Genomic DNA, 19,674 nt, shown 5'->3' on the forward strand with positions numbered 1-19,674 from the left:
ACACATTGCTCACGTTGCATCTACGTCTTCAAGCTCAGTTGGAGGCTGCGCTGTAACGCCTAGCCTTCACCGGAAAGTGATGTTACGAATCCCACTATGGCCACGCCAAGACCTGCCCTTCAATAGCATTTATTGGCCAGGCGTCCATGCTTACGCAATGTAACGTAACCCCATTTGTTCAGGTCCTATCCCGTGACCAATCGGCTATCCTAACCTTAACCACTCAAGGTCAAGTGCATAACCCCAGCCAACCGACCACTATGGCCACGCTAAGACCCATTGGCATTGGGATGGTAATTTTGCTAACGGAAAAGTGCTTCTGATAGACCTCACTGGTCTCCGTTGGTAACAATGGCGTCACATTGTCCATTTCTTATACTGTCTATCAGTTTTATCCTCAGTTCACCCTGGTGAAAGTTGTGGGTCAGTTTCGCCGAGTAACAAGTGACGTTGATCTCAGTCTAAATTCCCATTGGCCAGATGAATGTTGATGACAGCGCTTTATCCTCAGCTGACCCTGGGGCTCGACCTGGAAGGACGGAGTCTGTTCCTCTGGATCTTAAACATAGAAGTTGTTAATAAGTCGATCAATGCTTCAGAAGAGACAGCTCACAATGAAGACCTGGATTGGTCTGCTCCTCCTGGACCTCATGGTACAAGACGCAGCAGCAGGTCAGTTTAGACCTTTTTTTTAAGTATGTTAAAAAAACAAAAAATGCTAATTGTCTTTATTAACTGTATTTATCAGTTTAAGGTTTTTTTGATAGTCAGTGTTTATTTGTAGGACTTCCTTGCAGATTATAGAAATGTAAACTAACCAAACCATTATCATAGTTCATGTCAGTAGACTAACATTATATCCTGTTTGTGCAAATCTTTTGTTGGTTAGCATAATTTACACATTTGTTAAGACACTGTGCTACTGTGGAATTTTTGTCTGTCAGTCATGTTTTTGTAAGCTACTACTAATAGAGAGTCAAATACAACAAAGCAATATGAATCAAGTTGACAATTTATTAAAAGTTAAATTTAGTACATTGAAACCACGTTACGTTTATACTGTGTGTACAGTTGTGATTTCATGTACGAGGTGCATTTGTGTTAGGATTCATTAAGTAATGTTAGGTTTGTGTGTAGTTTTATTTGTGAGTCGGAGTCTGCCAATACAGAGTTTATTGTGCCCACCAGGCTTCAAGTGCCAGAGATGTCACAGCTTAAAATACAAATGGTTTTCACACAAAATTATCAAAGATTACTTGAAGCTGTAGTGCGTAGTTTCTGTCTCCCCCATGAGGAATTCTACAGTAATGACAACAACACTCTTGGTGCGTCCACATGATACAAGCCTTCCGTGATCGCTCGTGCGCCCCCGGCCCTCCTCTACGCAGTTGCTAGTAGCCAAGGAGGACATTGAGGATTAAAAAACATGATGGACTTTTCAGAAGAGGTCGTTATCTTCACTTGAATTTCTGCTTGGGACAGTCACCGGACGCCACAATCTTCTGAAGATGGTCAGACTGAGAAATCCAGAGAGAGTGTGGAGCTGAGTCTTAATTAGCTTTGTAGCAACTAATTTGGGAATGGCTTGAATGTAACGGACTTTCATTAATATCATAAAGTTACGCACTAAAGCTTTAAATATGATTCTTAAATTTACATATATCAAGATAAAAAAAAACGGAGTCAGATATTTTCCTTTTTTGTTAGTTTTTAAAACAGAAATACTCAAACATTTAAAACCCTCTGACAACGACATCAACAAAATTTAATTATAATGAAAAGCAGTTTTTTGGACAAAAATTCTCAGAAATATTAAAGTAAAGAGTTTATGAAGAAAAACCTTTTTTGCATTTATTGACTACTCAGCAGAGATTATTCGGCTGTCTTAATGTAAAGTCGTTTTTGATTCGGTGTGCAGAAAAAATACATTGTTCAGTGATTTAAACAACTGTAGAAACTGAAATTATGACATTCATGTTTTAATTCATTAACTAATTATTAATTCCCGCAGTCATTGTCGAAGTGTCCTTGGGCAAGACACTGAACCCCGAGTTGCCCCCGGTGCTGCGCATCGGAGTGTGAATGTGTATGAGTGTTTATCTGATGAGCAGGTGGCACCTTGTATGGCCGCCCCGGCCACAGTGTATGAATGTGTGTGAATGGTGAATGTTTCCTGTAGATGTAAAAGTGCTTTGAGTAGTTGTTAAGACTGGAAAAGCGCTATATAAATACAGCACATTTACATGTTTTCTTACAGTGACTCACTCTGTGAAGTATTTATACACGGTGTCTTCTGGAGTCCCAAACTTCCCAGAGTTTGTGGCTGTTGGGTTGGTCAATGACGTTGAGATGGATCACTATGACAGTATCACCAAGAGAGCAGAACCCAAACAGGACTGGATGAGCAGAGTCACAGAAGACTATCCTCAGTACTGGGAGACGCTGACAGGGATCTTTGTGAGTGAGCACAGTTTCTTCAAAGCCTACATTGAAATTATAAAGCAGCGCTTCAACCAAACTGGAGGCTTGTTTATGTTTCACTATACTGATAAAATGTATATTTTCATTTTGTATTTTAGTAAACAGAAGTTAACACACACAAACACACAGGAGAGTTTGAGTTGTCCGGTAATTAGTCCCCATTGACTGCAAAAGAATCATGAGGACTGAAATTGTAATAGTCTCCGGTCAGATTTCCCTCTGCACAATTTGAATGGTTTAAATAAGCTACAATAATTTTCATGTATTTCGTTCTATTAAATAAATGAAAGAAACGAAAGAAAATGGATGTAGACTGTAGCGTATATATGGTAAAGGAAAAAAACTACTGTACATGTTGCACTTGCCTCTGATATCAACAGAGAGGCACAGCATTTACCTTGAAGTGCAAAGAAGTTTAATGACACAGATCAACCTTCTTCAGGCTACAATGTAACACGTTACTGTTGATATCACATTACAATCACATTATAATCACATTACAGTTACTTATTACTGCTTCTTTAACTATCTTCATAATGTGATGTTAAAGATGTGATCAACTGATAATAGATGACTCTCTCTCTCTCTCTCTCTCTCTGTCTCTCTCTCTCTCTCTCTCAGGTGTCCACATTCTCCAGAAGATGTACGGCTGTGAGTGGGATGATGAGACTGGAGAGGTTAATGGTTATGAACAGATTGGTTATGATGGAGAAGACTTCATATCATATGACTTAAAGACAGAGACATGGATCGCTCCGAAACCACAGGCTGTCATCACCAAACACAAGTGGGACAATGACAAAGCTTTGATAGCTCAGAATAAACACTACTTCACCCAGATTTGTCCTGAGTGGCTGAAGAAGTTTCTGAACTATGGGAGGAGCTGTCTGCTAAGAACAGGTAGAATCACATGACCTAATGTCATAAACAGATGTTTATTAATCCCAAAATGGGAAATTACAGTGTTACATCAGCAAAATATCAGACACACAGCACACATACAGAATATACATGAAATAACAGGATGCAGTATACATGAAATAGTAATGTACTGTAACGTGAACTCATGTTGCCAACAATAAAATTCAGCAGCAGTTGTTAAGCTGCCAATAGGTGATTGTGAGCCAGGGACAGGCACCGTCAGAGGACTTTCAGGGGCCGTAGTAGTGGAGTTTAGCCAGAAAAACTGAGCGTCAAGCAGCAAGGACAGTTACATTATGCACCAAAACGACAAGTTAAGTTTAGGAAAAACATTGTGGTTGGATTGAAACATTCCCGAGGAATGAACGAGTAAGTACCATCTGCTATCTTCACGAATCGTACCCTGGACACAACAATGTTAATATTTCTTTGTTTAGATTAGATTAGATTAGATTATACTTTATTATCCCACGACGGGGAAATTCTGTCGTTACAAGTAGCAGCATAGCAGCAACAGCAAAAAACAAAAACAAAACAATAACACACAAACAAGTAGCACGAAAGAAATACAAGGCAAAAATACAGGCAAGAAATACAAGGCAAGAAATACAGGCAAGAAATACAAGGCAAGAAATACAGGCAAGAAATACAAGGCAAAAAATACAGGCAAGAAATACAGGCAAGAAATACAAGGCAAAAAATACAGGCAAGAAATACAGGCAAGAAATACAAGGCAAGAAATACAAGGCAAGAAATACAAGGCAAGAAATAGACAATGAAAATATGGTAGACTGAGTAAGTAAAATGCCGTCGAACAAAAGGAATTTTAAAGTGCGGTTGCCATGATAAGAGAAACAATATTGCGGTGTAAGTGACGTTAAAAATTAAGTTGGATGTGTAATTAGAGCAAAGAAGCAAGAGTCGGTAGCATAATTTAAATTATATTAACCTGAGATCATAAATATTGAAAAGTAAGTACTTGTAATAAAATAATATAAATACCAATATTAAAGATAAACAGAAAGTGTGTGATGTAGATGGGAGAAAAACAGGAGCAGAAACTACAACACTATCAGGTAGAGCAGGTGTTGTAGAGTCTGACAGCGGCCGGGATGAAGGACCTGCGGTACCTCTCATTCTTACACCGTGGGTGTATCAGTCTGCTGCTGAAGGAGCTGCTCAGGGACCCCACAGTGTCATGTAGGGGGTGAGAGGTGTTGTCCATGATGGATGTCAGCTTGGCTAACCAACAGTAACATTACAATAAAAATATGAACCATTTCTTTCTTTCTCACACTTCCAGTCCTCCCTTTTTTTATCCATGTCACCTTCATTCTCTTCTCGGTTACACTTCGATGCTATATTAACAGACATAGAAGCCTGTGCTCATGTGGAGCTCTGTTCCCAACTAACAGACACACTGGTTCGGCTTAGAATTAGATTTAGATCCTGAGACTTTAATCCTTTTGGGATGACTCCCGCAAGGAAATTGAAATGTCCAGCATCCGTTTTTAGCAAGAAGAGTCCAGTATAGAGAGAAAAAGAGAAGACAGTATAAAGATAACAGTAATAATAACAATAAAAACAATAAAATAAACAATAGGAACCGCTAAAAACGCAACAACCTCACCCTAAAATACTGGCATTGTTGTCAGAAAAGATAGTATTTTAACTTAGCATGTTTCCTTAATATCTGATGACACAATGGGCTAATGTTTGGATTTATTAAGTAAATATATTACATATTGGACTTTAAAATGCATTAAATCAACAGAAAAGATTAATAAGCAGTAAATAATAATAATAATAAAGTCTTTGTCTCCACTGTGCAGAGCGTCCCTCAGTGTCCCTCCTCCAGAAGTCTCCGTCCTCTCCAGTCAGCTGCCACGCTACAGGTTTCTACCCTGACAGAGCCATGATGTTCTGGAGGAAAGATGGAGAGGAGCTTCATGAGGACGTGGACCTCGGAGAGATCCTCCCCAACCACGATGGATCCTTCCAGATGAGTGTAGACCTGGACCTTTCATCAGTCCCAGATGAAGACTGGAGGAGGTACGACTGTGTGTTTCATCTCTCTGGTGTGGAGGACGACATCGTCACCAAACTGGACGAAGCAGAGATCAGGACCAACAGAGGTGAGACTGGATCAGGTGGAGATGGAAAACAACGGGGCCGGGACCAAATGCTTTCGTCACGATTCTTTTACGATACATGGGTGGCGATTCGATAGTATTGAGTTTTGCAAGTTTTTTTTTAAATTCTTCAACAAAAATTAAATAATACACTTCTAGAGACAGTACAATATACTATCTGACATTTCTAAAAACGTATTGTTTTCTCTGTAAAAATAATGCACATCAGTCAGTCTGACATTTATTTAATACGTAAAGAAGTACACAACATTTATTTTCTGCAAGTTTTTGCTTTCAGTCTGTTTTGCTGTAACTGGATATGATGTAGTGGCTGTCTGCGATGCCATATAAACAGACAATATGAAGGTAAATCAATGGTAAAATAAATAAATAAAATTGATTATGAGGAAAATATCAAATTTTAAAAATTGTTAAAACCAATCATGATACATGCGTGAATAGGAACTCATGGTGTACCTTCATGTCTGATGCTCTCGTCCACCACGCTGTTTTACACAGCTACAGCATGCTATACTCTGCAAATAGTGATGCTGGAACCTTTCTTGTTCGTTTGGCAAAGCTCAAATTAATGTTTTTAAGTAGATTTTTAGCAAGGAAGAGGAAAGCCATGCATGAGAAATGTACAGCGGTCAGGTTGGTCCAGGTGGAGATTTTCTGTAAACTAACACTTCCTTCAGTAGTGGTAAAGAAACATCTTGGTCAACCTTAGTGACACCTAGAGCTCCGGTCTCCTATAAACCTCGTGTCCTAAACCAGAGAGTTCATGTTTCTTTCTTCAGCCCGTCGACAGGAACCCAGGGAGGATTCGGAGCTGTTCAAATCCCAGCCGGCCTCTGATGTCGACGCCTTGGGCAACAAACGTTACGTAGGTAAGTTGAACTTAAAGGGTTAAATCAGGAAGTTCCAAATGTAAGATATGTCATGATTGTTGAACTGCCAATAATAATGTGGCTTTGAACAGCAATCATACTACTTTAGTTTGAATTTATTTTCAATTTCAGCAAATTATTTCAATTGTTCAGCCAGACCTTTTAGCTAAGTTTTTCTATTATTTACATAAAACTTTTTGCAAATCATTTGAAAAGTTTATGCATAACTTTAAGCTAACTCGTTCAGCCGTGTATTCAGTACTTTCAACTAACAATTTCAGCCGCTTTTACAATTCTTTTAACTATTTCTACCGTTTAATAGGAGAGGGGGGGGGGATGAAAATCAACTTCCTGACAGGTCCAAATTGTTTCTCTTTACTTGAGGTCAATGAAAAATATTCATGACACAATTGTAACGCTTTATAATGTAGAAAACCACCTCTTAATGACAGTTTCATGTAATGTTAACACATAAAGCTAAATCATTTATTAAAAATTGATAATCAGGCTTGTCATGACACATTTATTTATGGTTATGTTGTCTAGGTTAATGTCAAGTTGTCATAACACAGAGATTGTTGTCTTTGTTAAAGTCACGTAGTCATGATATAGACATCTCGGACAATAACTCTGCATTAAAAGTGTCATAATTTAGCAAATGACACTTAATGACAGTCGTGAAGTCTCAAAATGACTCCTTCATTTTCATGTCAGGTGTCACGTCATAATAATGATGGCGTCATGTCAGTCTTATGCACACGCCTTCAAATAAAGTGTTACCAATTTATCTTTTTAGATGAAACAGAAGTTTCATTTGGAACATCATTTGAAATTGGGGAAAAAGGTAATAAATAGCAATATATCACAGAATATTGGAATATGTTTAAAATTGCAATAATATTTTATCTTGACATAAGTATCACGATATATTGTATATATCTATGTATTTTGTGTATATATATTGTGAGGCCTGTGGTGATTCCCACCGTTTAATCATTACTTTTAGCTAACAATTTCAGTTGCTTATTCAACTCTTACATAACTGTATCATGTAAAGAAGTAACAATTCCAAATTTTGCTGGACATTTATTTGTCTCTTTTTGTGAAATAATGTTATATATATATAATATAATATTATTACTTTTTCTAACACATTAAAGTTTAAATCGTTGTGAGACGACGGAGCAATAATAATAAGTAAACCAATATCAGCGATTATGTGAAAAACATTGCGGTTAGACAATTATTTAATAATAGTCCCTGACCTAGCAACATGTAGGCCTAGCCTATATTTTTAATTAAGTCATAATTTATATTTTTGCAAACTAGTTAAGCTTCTCCACAGTCTTTGTTGAAATGTATTAAATTTATTGAAAATGTTTCTGGTACTAGATATAAAAATATAAAACCCTCTATTCCAGACTCAAGCAACACAAAATTGTGTATATATCTATATCTATAGATATATACACAAATGTTTTCATAAAAAACATTAATTTAATTATTAAAATGTTCCAACAATTCATAAATAAGTTACATAAATTATTGACAAGCTTTATAACTATACATTACACCTTTTGACGGGCATAATGCCTCCAACCTATTCTTTAACCCCCTGACCCCTGGTTGGGTGTCACTGGGTGAGAAGCTGAAAACCTTTCCAGATTGCTGAACCCTGAACCCTGAACCCTGAACCCTGAACCCTGAACCCTGACAGTGTTTGATCTTTCCGATCCCTCCCCTCTTCCTCTCTAAGCGCCTCACGTCATCTACCAAATGGGGAAGAAACCCAACGAGCCCTGCTCCATCACCTCTTCTCTCCACTACTTCCCCAAAGAAGAACCCGGCGAGGTGAACGTGACGGCTCCGCCCAAGTCTCCGCCCTCCAACCTCACCGTGGTGATGGTGGAGGGATGCCCGTCCTTCGTCATCCTGGACTGGGAGAAGACGGACAACGACACTACCGGTACCAAGACGACTTAAGATCAAAGGAAGGGTTTTCTCTTAACCCGGACTCTATGTTCTATGTTTTCTAAGTGACTGATGATAAAAACTCTTTCAATTTGGTCCAGTATTAAGCGAGTCAAAACAAGCTGCAATGTAACGTTAAACCTCAATTTGCTTCCACTAGAAGTGCTGTTTTTGCCAGTGACCGGCTCAGATTATTATTCCAAGTGTCTGACAACATTATGGAAAGAATACACTTGTTTACGCTTATTATGATGTTTTTAATAATCATTAATTTTCTAAATTTGTGTTGCTTTTTTCACCACTCTGCTTTATTTGAAATAAACCCTTAATTCACACATGTACTTGTGAAAATATACTGACTCTATACAGGCTAAAAGTATTGTTTATTTACATGGAGTCTGGTGGGTTTGGTGATGTTGATTTCAGGGTTTCATCTTTTAAAATAATCTTCCTCTTTACCAACATGGTCTATCTCTGCAGGATCCTTTCCATGTTGTTGTCTCTGAGCCTGTCGGGGGCTGAAACCTTTAGTGGACCAAACCGACTGTTTTTGGTCAATACTGGACAAAAAAAACAGAGTCCAGGTTGAAAAAAACCCAGTTACCTTTAACTAGTGAGGTCTTTAGGTGTAAGATTAGCATCTGATGGTTGTGATTATCCTCTCCTCAGATTATGAAGTCATCTCCACCATCGGCGAGCAGGTTTTCATCCTGACCACCAACCAGACCCACACCCCTGTGGAGAACCTCAGACCTGAGACTAGGTATGCTTCATTTAGTTTACCAGAACAACACATTAAACCCAGATTTAAAAGGAAATCAACAATAAATAATTAAAATACATTACAATCATTACAAATAAAAATAAGTATTGATAAACCCAAATTATAAAATAAAAAATAATTAAAATACATTACATTTATTACAAGTACATTTTTTAAAATAAATTAAAACGTTAGAAATGATAAATTAAAATATTTTTTTAACATAAAGAATAGAATTATTCTGAGCCGATGGTTTCGTTTCACACATGGAAAACAGGCAAAAGCAACAAAAATCTCATTAAAAAAAAAAAAAAAACATTAAAAGGGACAACAATCTCAAATTAAGCTACAAAAATGTTAGAAAAGCCACAAAAAGCTCAAAAAAGTGACACGAAGACCAGACTTAGACCAGAGCCCAGTGAAACTAGTGACATCCAAAGTACTGGTGTATCTGGTCTAAGGTTTCTGAAGGATCGGGCTTTCCATGAAAGGTTTTCTGAGATTCATTTGTTGAGTTTAAGTCTTTTAAAGGTTTTATTTGCACATCGTGTTTCTTTACTCTTAAGAACGGTTTAGAAAGTTTATTTTAAAAAAAAGAAGCAGATTTCAGAGTCCTCCATCCTCAGACATCACCAGTTTTTCCTGCCTAGTCAATTATTTTAAATAAATGAAATGATTAAACCAAAACAAACAAATAAAAATTAAAATAAATTCCACTTATACAATAATCTAAAATAATAAAAAAAGTTAATTGAAATTATTAAACCAAAATAAAGAAAATAAATTAAAAATGTAAACAATAGACAAAAAAATTAATTACATTTAAATAAATAAAAAAGAAGTGTTTTAGATGATTTAAAGGACATTAAACATACATAATTAAAAACCAGCATGAGCTCTAATCCGAGGAGCTGGAGAGGATTATCCTGCTGATATTTCATCTCTTTCTGTAAACTCATCTTCAGTAAATTGAGCCATTAATCTTTTCTCTGTTTCTCTGTGTTTTCTGACAGTTACGAGTTTAAAGTGAAGCCGAAGAACGTGCTGGGTGCAGGTCCTCCCAGCGAGCCGGTCTCCTTCAACACAGAGTCTGGTACAGGAACAGTTTCACTAAATCTCTACATTTTAAACCTGAAGTTAACTGAGCAGCTACAGAATGGCTTTAAAATACAGTAAAGATGTTAAAACGCTGTCCTCTTTGTTTCCTCCATCAGCCGACCCTCGGGTGAGCGACAACGTTTCAGGTACGATCAAGGGCGGAGGTTTGGTTTAACATTGTAACTGGGGGGTGTGGGGGGGGGGCATTTTGAGTGAAAAACACTTCATTTCCTTAATTCTAGTGATTTTTTATTCAACAATGCATGGTGCAGATGTCTTTATTTACGGAAATGAAACTATTATCCTGTATTGTTCAAAACGTTCTGCATATTCAAAACATTACACATGCTTCGAGGTGATATTTTTTAGGGATCATGTACAGATCAAATTAGAGAATGAGACCTTAATGAGTCTATCTCTATTTCCACACTCCTGTTGTGATCTTGAACCCCCTTTTTTTCCTGCAACTTTTGGGGAGTGTGTTGTCTTTCATATTTCTTTGAGGACAAATATACCTCTTCTAAATATTTTTTTTTTTTTAAATATATCCTCTGCTTCCTCTCCAAAATCTACTCCTATGAATACTGTTAAAAAACAAACATCCAAAGTGTCTTTAAACTTTATTTACGGACCTGTGAAACTTTCCGCTGATGCATGTGTGTCTGATGTGAGCAGGAAAAGACGCCATCTGGACTCTGTTCCCCTTCGAGACGGACTCGTACTCGGACTGTCACGGGAAGAAGTACGTGAAGAGAACCTGGTACAGGAAGTTTGTCGGCGTCCAGCTCTGCAACTCGCTACGCTACAAGATCTACCTCAGCGACTCGCTCAAAGGTGAGTGCCGTCAATTCTCTCTTCATTTTTTATGAGACAGGGAGCGATTGTCGGCCCTCGTCATTCATTTTCAATGAGACGATCGTGCAGGTAGGTGGGCGGGGCTATCTGACAGGCGGGGCTATCCGACAGGCGGGGCTATCCGACAGGCGGGGCTATCCGACAGGCGGGGCTATCCGACAGGCGGGCTATCCGACAGGCGGGCTATCCGACAGGCGGTGCTATCCGACAGGCGGGCTATCCGACAGGCGGTGCTATCCGACAGGCGGGGCTATCCGACAGGCGGGCTATCCGACAGGCGGTGCTATCCGACAGCGGTGCTATCCGACAGGCGGGCTATCCGACAGGCGGGCTATCCGACAGGCGGTGCTATCCGACAGGCGGTGCTATCCGACAGGCGGGCTATCCGACAGGCGGTGCTATCCGACAGGCGGGCTATCCGACAGGCGGGCTATCCGACAGGCGGGGCTATCCGACAGGCGGGGCTATCCGACAGGCGGGGCTATCCGACAGGCGGTGCTATCCGACAGGCGGGGCTATCCGACAGGCGGGGCTATCCGACAGGCGGTGCTATCCGACAGGCGGTGCTATCCGACAGCGGTGCTATCCGACAGGCGGTGCTATCCGACAGGCGGGGCTATCCGACAGGCGGGGCTATCCGACAGGCGGGCTATCCGACAGGCGGTGCTATCCGACAGGCGTGCTATCCGACAGGCGGGCTATCCGACAGGCGGTGCTATCCGACAGGCGGTGCTATCCGACAGGCGGGCTATCCGACAGGCGGTGCTATCCGACAGGCGGGGCTATCCGACAGGCGGGCTATCCGACAGGCGGGGCTATCCGACAGGCGGGGCTATCCGACAGGCGGGGCTATCCGACAGGCGGTGCTATCCGACAGGCGGTGCTATCCGACAGGCGGGGCTATCCGACAGGCGGGGCTATCCGACAGGCGGTGCTATCCGACAGGCGGTGCTATCCGACAGGCGGGGCTATCCGACAGGCGGGCTATCCGACAGGCGGGGCTATCCGACAGGCGGGGCTACCTGACAGGCGGGCTATCCGATAAAAAAATTGTCGGCGTTAATTAATTAATTAACGCGATAATAACGCGCTAAATTGCCCAGCCCTGATATGAAGGATATTTATTCCATTATAAAAGTAAACAAAAACATAAAAGGTCTCTATTCTCCTTTCTGTCTCTCACCCTTTTCTCAACTCATTTTCTTATCCCCTCCTAGGATAAGAGAAGAGAGAGAGAGAGAGAGAGAAAAAAAACCACAGCATCTTAGCTGAACAGACCAGTGTAGCAATTCACATAAGATTGATATGCATTTTACTCGGCCAATTGGCGACCCAATAAAACGGGTCCGCGACCCATTTTGGGTCCCGACCCTAAGTTTGGGAAACATTGGCCTAGAGAATCAGATGTTTGTGAAAACATGGAGGCCACAATGTTTTTTTAATTTTTTTTCTGAGTAATTTGAAATATTTGAAATTCATGTTATGTCTGTGTATGTTTCTTGGCGGAGGCGTTTGTTCACAATAAATAAATTTATTCATATTGAAATATTTTCAGTGAACCAAAGTCGCCGACATCAGACGTCAGTTGTTAGCAACGCGTCACCAACTGGGAAACTGTTAGAAATCTAGCCCGAGTTTCCCACCTCTGATTCCAACAGGAAGTGACGTGAAGGGGACGTTTATTAAGTCCATGAATGCGCCAATAGACAGTGGGGGGGGGGGGGGGGGGGGGGGCTTGTGTGTCAGATGACCCAAGACCAGATTTATCGGGTGACGTCACGTACAGTTTAACCCTTGTGTTGTCTTCCCGTCAAAATTGAAAATCAACAATTTTGTTGATGCTTTTTATCAATTTATCGACTTTTTCTGACACTTTTCTCCTTTTTTTCAATACTTTTGACGCATTTTTTCAACGTTTGTCACTTTTTTGACCTTTTCAACTATTTGTAACACTAACTCATTTACTTTGGAATTTGTGGTCAATGAACCTCATTATAGGAAATTATACCTAATGTTTGAGTTAGAAAAGCATAAATTAGGAATTATTTAGACTAAAATTAAAGGAATGTACACCGATGGTTAATTACAGACTGGAATATGTCAACTTTTACTCAATACTACTTTAAAAACACTTCCATTTTTTTTCAAATGCCATAAAATTAAATAAGACGCCCCAAATTTAATGAAAGTAGAGATTTGTACTTGGCAAAGAGCGCTGTGTGGAATCAGTCACGTTATTTTGGGTAGTTATAAAGAACATTGATATAGGAAAACAAGTCAATTTGACCCGAGGACAACATGAGGGTTAAACTTAAATTAGAATTACAGCTATGCTAATTTAGCTAACCTTAGCTATCAATAATTACACATATTGTATCTGAAGCTTAGCTGAGTCTTTCTGGTTCTTGGACCCTGCAGGTAAATTCTACAACATCGGGGATCAGAGCGGCTTCGGCGAGGATCACTGTCAGTTCGTCGATTCCTTCCTGGACGGAAGAACAGGACAGCAGGTCCAAGCAGACCAGCTCCCCCCAAGACCCGGTAAAACCATTCATTCATTCATTCATTTATTTATTTATTTATTTATTTAGGCCTGATACTGTCCAAAACAACAAAATTATAATTAAAAATATAAAAAGAAATAAAAAATAATTGAAAGTAAATTACATTTATTGCAAATTAATCAGATTCTGATTCAGAAAGGAGTTAATTGCCACGGTAAGAGATACGTAAGTTGTTGAACATTAATAGGGAATAAACAATAAATACAAAAACTGAAACAAATTTATACAACAGTTTAGTTTTGGAGCCAAATATAATAATAATAATAATAATAATAATAATAATAATAATAATCCATTTTATTTGTAATGCACTTTACATTTAAGACAAACCTCAAAGTGCTACAGGTAAGATCATAAAAGCAAGATAAAAACATCAGTTTAAAATACATATAAATAGTCAAACGACATTATTGAGCAAGGTTAAAACTCATAGGTTCTGCTAAAAAGAAATGTTTTTAGTCCTTTTTTAAAGGTCTCAATAGTTTGTGGTGCCCTCAGATGGTCAGGGGGGGCATTCCAAGTCCGAGGAGCGGCAGAAGGCTCGATCACCCATGGGGCTGAGCTTAGTTCTGGGAACAAATATGTTGTTTTAAGTGTTGAGACATCGGGTGTTGTTCCTTGTATGTACATTAGGTGTCGCTGTGGTATTACCTGGGGCAAGGTTATAAAGGTAAGCTCCAAATTGTTGTGGCAGGTATTTGTCCCGGGAGGGCAAATGGTTTTTACCGCTGTCGCTGTGACACTAAACGCTGTGATGCTAGGACAAAATGCTGTCTTATTGTTTATGGATTTAACACTGAAAACTGAAAGAAGGGACATTCTGCACAGTAAACCAAATAAACAGTTATTCTGCAACGCAACGTTGTCACTCTGGGTTGATCTACCTCAGTAGCTAACAGTATAAGACTGAGCTCCTTTAACATCTAGTGTAAGAAAAAAGAGACTGAATGGTTTGAGTGCAGAATGCAAATATATTTATACAGTGGTAGTGTGCAATGGGCTGATGTAGTGTCCAGGATGGAGGTTAATGCAAGTGAGTGACTAGGGATGGGGAAGACGTAGGTCAGTGACTAGGGATGGGGAGGGCGTAGGTCAGTGATTAGGGATGGGGAGGGCGTAGGTCAGTGACTAGGGATGGGGAAGACGTAGGTCAGTGACTAGGGATGGGGAGGGCGTAGGTCAGTGACTAGGGATGGGGAAGACGTAGGTCAGTGAGTAGGGATGGGGAGGGCGTAGGTCAGTGACTAGGATGGGGAGGGCGTAGGTCAGTGACTAGGGATGGGGAGGGTGTAGGTCAGTGACTAGGGATAGGGAGGGTGTAGGTCAGTGACTAGGGATGGGGAGGGTGTAGGTCAGTGACTAGGGATGGGGAGGGCGTAGGTCAGTGACTAGGGATGGGGAGGGCGTAGGTCAGTGACTAGGGATGGGGGGTGTAGGTCAGTGACTAGGGATGGGGGGTGTAGGTCAGTGACTAGGGATGGGGAGGGCGTAGGTCAGTGACTAGGGATGGGGAGGGTGTAGGTCAGTGACTAGGGATGGGGAGGGCGTAGGTCAGTGACTAGGGATGGGGAGGGCGTAGGTCAGTGACTAGGGATGGGGAGGGCGTAGGTCAGTGACTAGGGATAGGGAGGGCGTAGGTCAGTGACTAGGGATGGGGAGGGCGTTGGTTGGGGACTAGGGATAGGGAGGGCGTAGGTCAGTGACTAGGGATGGGGAGGGCGTTGGTTGGGGACTAGGGATAGGGAGGGCGTAGGTCAGTGACTAGGGATGGGGAGGGTGTAGGTCAGTGACTAGGGATGGGGAGGGCGTAGGTCAGTGACTAGGGATGGGGAGGGCGTTGGTTGGGGACTAGGGATGGGGAGGGCGTAGGTCAGTGACTAGGGATGGGGAGGCGTAGGTCAGTGACTAGGGATGGGGAGGGCGTAGGTCAGTGACTAGGGATGGGGAGGGCGTTGGTTGGGGACTAGGGATGGGAGGGCGTAGGTCAGTGACTAGGGATGGGGAGGGCGTAGGTCAGTGACTAGGGATGGGGAGGGCGTTGGTTGGGGACTAGGGATGGGGAGGGCGTAGGTCATGACTAGGGATGGGGAGGGCGTAGGTCAGTGACTAGGGATGGGGAGGGCGTAGGTCAGTGACTAGGGATGGGGAGGGCGTTGGTTGGGGACTAGGGATGGGGAGGGCGTAGGTCAGTGACTAGGGATGGGGAGGGCGTAGGTCAGTGACTAGGGATGGGGAGGGCGTTGGTTGGGGACTAGGGATGGGGAGGGCGTAGGTCAGTGACTAGGGATGGGGAGGGCGTAGGTCAGTGACTAGGGATGGGGAGGGCGTTGGTTGGGGACTAGGGATGGGGAGGGTGTAGGTCAGTGACTAGGGATGGGGAGGGCGTAGGTCAGTGACTAGGGATGGGGAGGGCGTAGGTCAGTGACTAGGGATGGGGAGGGCGTAGTTTTCACTGCATGAGGTTCAGTTTGTTCCTCTGTTTTGTTGAAACAAAAAACAAAAAAACAAAAAACAAACAAAATGCAATTATTACAAATTAATAAAAAATGTAATGATTAAACAGAAAATGATAAATGAAATAAATGTAATTATAAATTAATTAAAAATTAATTAAAAGTAAATGGGCAAACCGAAATAAAAGATAAAATAAGATATAAAATGATTAAAAATAAATTAGTTATGAAAAGAATTCAATCAAAAATAATTATAAATACATTAAATGTTAGAAAAATAAAATGTACATTTTACATTAGTACATTTAGTTCCTGGTTTGTTTTAGGTTTCTACAGAGCCGTGCGTCAGGAGCCCGTCCACTTCGGACAGATCGGAGGACACTCCCACGTCAGCTACGTCTCGTGGTATGAGTGCGGGACGCCCGTCCCTGGGAAATGGTGAGCAAACGTCACGTCTGTTCTCGGAGAAACTCCACGACACGACCTGCCGTCGTCAGGCTCGGAGACAACGACGGCAGGAGACGCCGTCACCCTGAGCTGTAAAACACGTACAGGACGTACTCTTCAGGGAAGACATAACAATAGAGCATCTTTAAATGTAGCACGCATTTTTGTCACTTTTGAGCTTATTTTTAGCATTTTTTATCATTACATGGTACCACCTCTACTTGCCTTTTTGTTTTTCCATTGTTAAAAAAGTCCCTGGTACCTGCTAACAGGTACTTATTTATCATAACGCGTATGCTCTGATTTGAACGGTTTTCTGCTGACTGCATGATCCGACTGACTAGCTGTGCTAGCGGGGGGGGGGGCTATGCGTGGTTTTTAGCTGCTGCTGCGACAGCTCATGTGTCCGTGCGATATCATTAGTCTTCTCTAAGGTTAAAGGTGCTCTGGGCCATGTTGGGTGACGTTACTTCTTGTTGACGATCAAAGTATTTTCAAACTTAACGAGACTAGCTAGCCCTCCACCCTCCTCATCCTGTACCCTCCCCCTCCCTTCTGTGCTTCCTCACACTAACCCCCCTGTTAGGGAAATCACAATCTGCAATTTCATTAGCAGTCTTATTAGTTCTGTTAGAAATGGGTCGGACCCCCCTCCCCCCCGATAGAGGAAACATCAGTTCAGGGATGAATTCAAGAAAACATGTTTCTTTCTTAATGAAAAAATAATGTACAGGTAATTGAGGAAACAAGGTCAAAAACAGGTCAGAGAACTCTTTTAAATGTAGTGAAACTTTCTATTATAACATGCAGAAGATACGGTTTAATCCTTGGGTTGTTGTCACCGTCCATTTCGGGTCAAAATATAAAAATGTTTTTTATACGTGAACTTTTTCTGACTTCTGTTTTTTTTTTTAAAGCTTTTGGCACTGTATTAAATGTTTTTGTCCTTCTTTTCCATGCTTTTTTTTTAAAGACATGGTCAATAAAATGGCATTATACCTATTTTTTGAGTTTGAAAAAGAACATGAATTATGTTGTCTAATAGAATAGTTAAGATCAGAGGATGTTGAGTGAATCACAGACTGGTTCATGTCACAGTTTGGTCAGGATGCTGCTTTGAAACCATTTAAACATGTTTTTTCAAATGCAATGAAATCAAATAAAACAACCAAAATTCAGTGGAAGTAATCATTAAGCTTACCAGAGAAGAACATGGATGCATGTTTGTATATGTTGTATGGCTTCCATACAACGTACATACATGCATCCATGTTATTTGGGGCAATTTGGTTGTTAAGAAACTCATATTTCTGATATAAAAAAACTTTGAAAACGGGTCAAAATTGACCCGATGACAAAATAAGGGTTAATCAGAAATATTTGACACAAGGAGAGCTTCTAAAGGGGTTGGATATTCATTTAATAAGTTGTGTTTTAATGTGACCTTTAAACATTTAACCTCCACAAAGCGTCTGACACCATGGTGGAGTTGTCCTGATGTGTCTCTGTCTCTGTGTCCTGTCGTCAACACTAATACGCTCTCTGTAATGGTGGAGACATCATCTGCAGTCTTCACAACAAGGTTTTATTCACAAGAAGCTGCTTTTATGTGATGAACTGGATTTTCTTCTTCATTTAAAAATGACACCAGTCAGACATCATGTGTAAATAAAATATAAAGATGAAAATAATTTCTAATATGGAGTTGTAATCTGTTTATTTGAATTTATGGCTGATTTTTCTTTAGACCTTTTTCTTTGAGGTGTGTGTGTGTGTGTGTGTGTGTGTGTGTGTGTGTGTGTGTGTGTGTGTGTGTTTTTGGAGAAGAAAACTACATATATTTTATGTAATAATGGTTTGATAACATCAACCGTTTTTCCTGAAGGTATTTTAAGGTTCCAAGCAGCAGTGAGGCTGTTCACTGACAATAAATACATTCTACATGGATTTGATATTATTAGTCTTAATTTCAGAGAAGATACAAGAATCGTCCACAGGGGGGCGCTGCCATTCTGCTGACTGCTCTGGAGACAGACTCAGGGAAACAATGTGACTATTGTCTGGATAAAAGATGGGACACATTGATATGTTTGGGTAATAATCATGAAGAATAACTCAGAGGAAGAAGGGGGAACAAAAGAGTTTTCTGATTCAACATTAACTCTAGAAATATTAATATGAGTAATATTAAGTAATATTTGACTATTTTCTAAGGCAAGGCAAGGCAAGGCAGCTTTATCTGTAGAGCACATTTCAGCAACAGGGCAATTAAAAGTGCTTTACACAAAATCATTAAAACAGATAAAACACAAGTACAAACAGTTAAAAGTCATAAGCATTAAAATCAATAAGACACATGAATAGACAGTTAAAAACAAAATAGAAACATTAGGACACATAAAACACAAGAATAAAAGTTACAGTGCAGCATAAGAAAGAATGAGCATTCATTTAAAGAAAGGCAGCATCAAAAAGGAAGGTCTTCAGCCTTGATTTAAAGAACTGAGAGTAGCAGCGGATCTGCAGGTTTCTGGGAGTTTATTCCAGATATGAGGAGCATAGAAACTGAAAGCTGCTTCACCCTGTTTAGTTCTGACTCTGGGGACAGAAAGCAGACCTGTCCCAGATGACCTGAGAGGTCTGGGGGGTCATAGTGTAGTAGCAGATCAGAAATGTATTTTGGACCTAAACCGTTAAGGGATTTATAAACTAGCAAGAGTACTTTGAAATCAATTCTTTGAGACACAGGAAGCCAGTGTAAAGACTTCAGAACTGGAGTGATGTGATCCAGTCTCTTGGTCTTAGTGAGGACTCGAGCAGCAGCGTTCAAGTGCTTCTCCAACTATAAGAAACAGAAACCGAGTATGAACGGAGCCAAAGCGAGAGGAAAATGAGAAGCAGCATCAGGTGTTCCAACATCAACAGAGGTGTAACATTTCTCTTGGTGAAGCAGTTTTCAGCGTCCACAGCTCCCAATCAGCCAGGAGCATTCAGCTCATCTACTCACTGCAGCATCAATAAAGCACTCTGGGATTTGATGTTTGTTGTCGATGTTTTTGATCAGGACTGTTTTCAATCAGCCGCGCAGAACAAAAGAAG

The 19,674-nt window shown here is 40.7% G+C and overlaps 1 protein-coding gene across 4 annotated transcripts; it reads left to right on the forward strand.

The window, feature by feature from the left end:
• Positions 1–501: 501 nt before the first annotated feature.
• LOC116676720 (target of Nesh-SH3) lies at positions 502–16,671 on the forward strand. Of its 4 annotated transcripts, none has more exons than XM_032507625.1 (12): positions 502–672; positions 2,258–2,521; positions 3,103–3,381; positions 5,235–5,537; positions 6,335–6,424; positions 8,181–8,390; positions 9,065–9,158; positions 10,172–10,251; positions 10,373–10,402; positions 10,932–11,090; positions 13,530–13,652; positions 16,455–16,656. In XM_032507625.1, the coding sequence occupies exons 1-12, from the start codon at positions 591–593 to the stop codon at positions 16,568–16,570; spliced, it is 1,830 nt and encodes a 609-aa protein (XP_032363516.1). In that variant the 5' UTR covers positions 502–590; the 3' UTR covers positions 16,571–16,656. The 4 variants fall into 4 exon arrangements, with proteins under 4 accessions (XP_032363516.1, XP_032363518.1, XP_032363517.1 ...); XM_032507628.1 differs by having other exon boundaries at positions 551–672; positions 2,258–2,524; positions 16,455–16,671; XM_032507627.1 differs by lacking the exon at positions 2,258–2,521 and having other exon boundaries at positions 16,455–16,657.
• Positions 16,672–19,674: the final 3,003 nt, after the last annotated feature.

This window comes from Etheostoma spectabile, unplaced genomic scaffold, assembly GCF_008692095.1.
Source record: "Etheostoma spectabile isolate EspeVRDwgs_2016 unplaced genomic scaffold, UIUC_Espe_1.0 scaffold00003701, whole genome shotgun sequence".
NCBI classification, from domain to species: domain Eukaryota; kingdom Metazoa; phylum Chordata; class Actinopteri; order Perciformes; family Percidae; genus Etheostoma; species Etheostoma spectabile.

What these genes read in the sequence shown, in the direction of transcription:
- LOC116676720 (XM_032507628.1), top strand. Translation starts at nt 591, where the DNA reads ATGCTTCAGAAGAGACAGCTCACAATGAAGACCTGGATTGGTCTGCTC. An exon ending in AGAGATCAGGACCAACAGAG is followed by an intron (nt 5,538 to 6,334) that starts GTGAGACTGGAT and finishes TTCTTTCTTCAG; the next exon opens with CCCGTCGACAGGAACCCAGG. An exon ending in CTCCTTCAACACAGAGTCTG is followed by an intron (nt 10,252 to 10,372) that starts GTACAGGAACAG and finishes TTCCTCCATCAG; the next exon opens with CCGACCCTCGGGTGAGCGAC.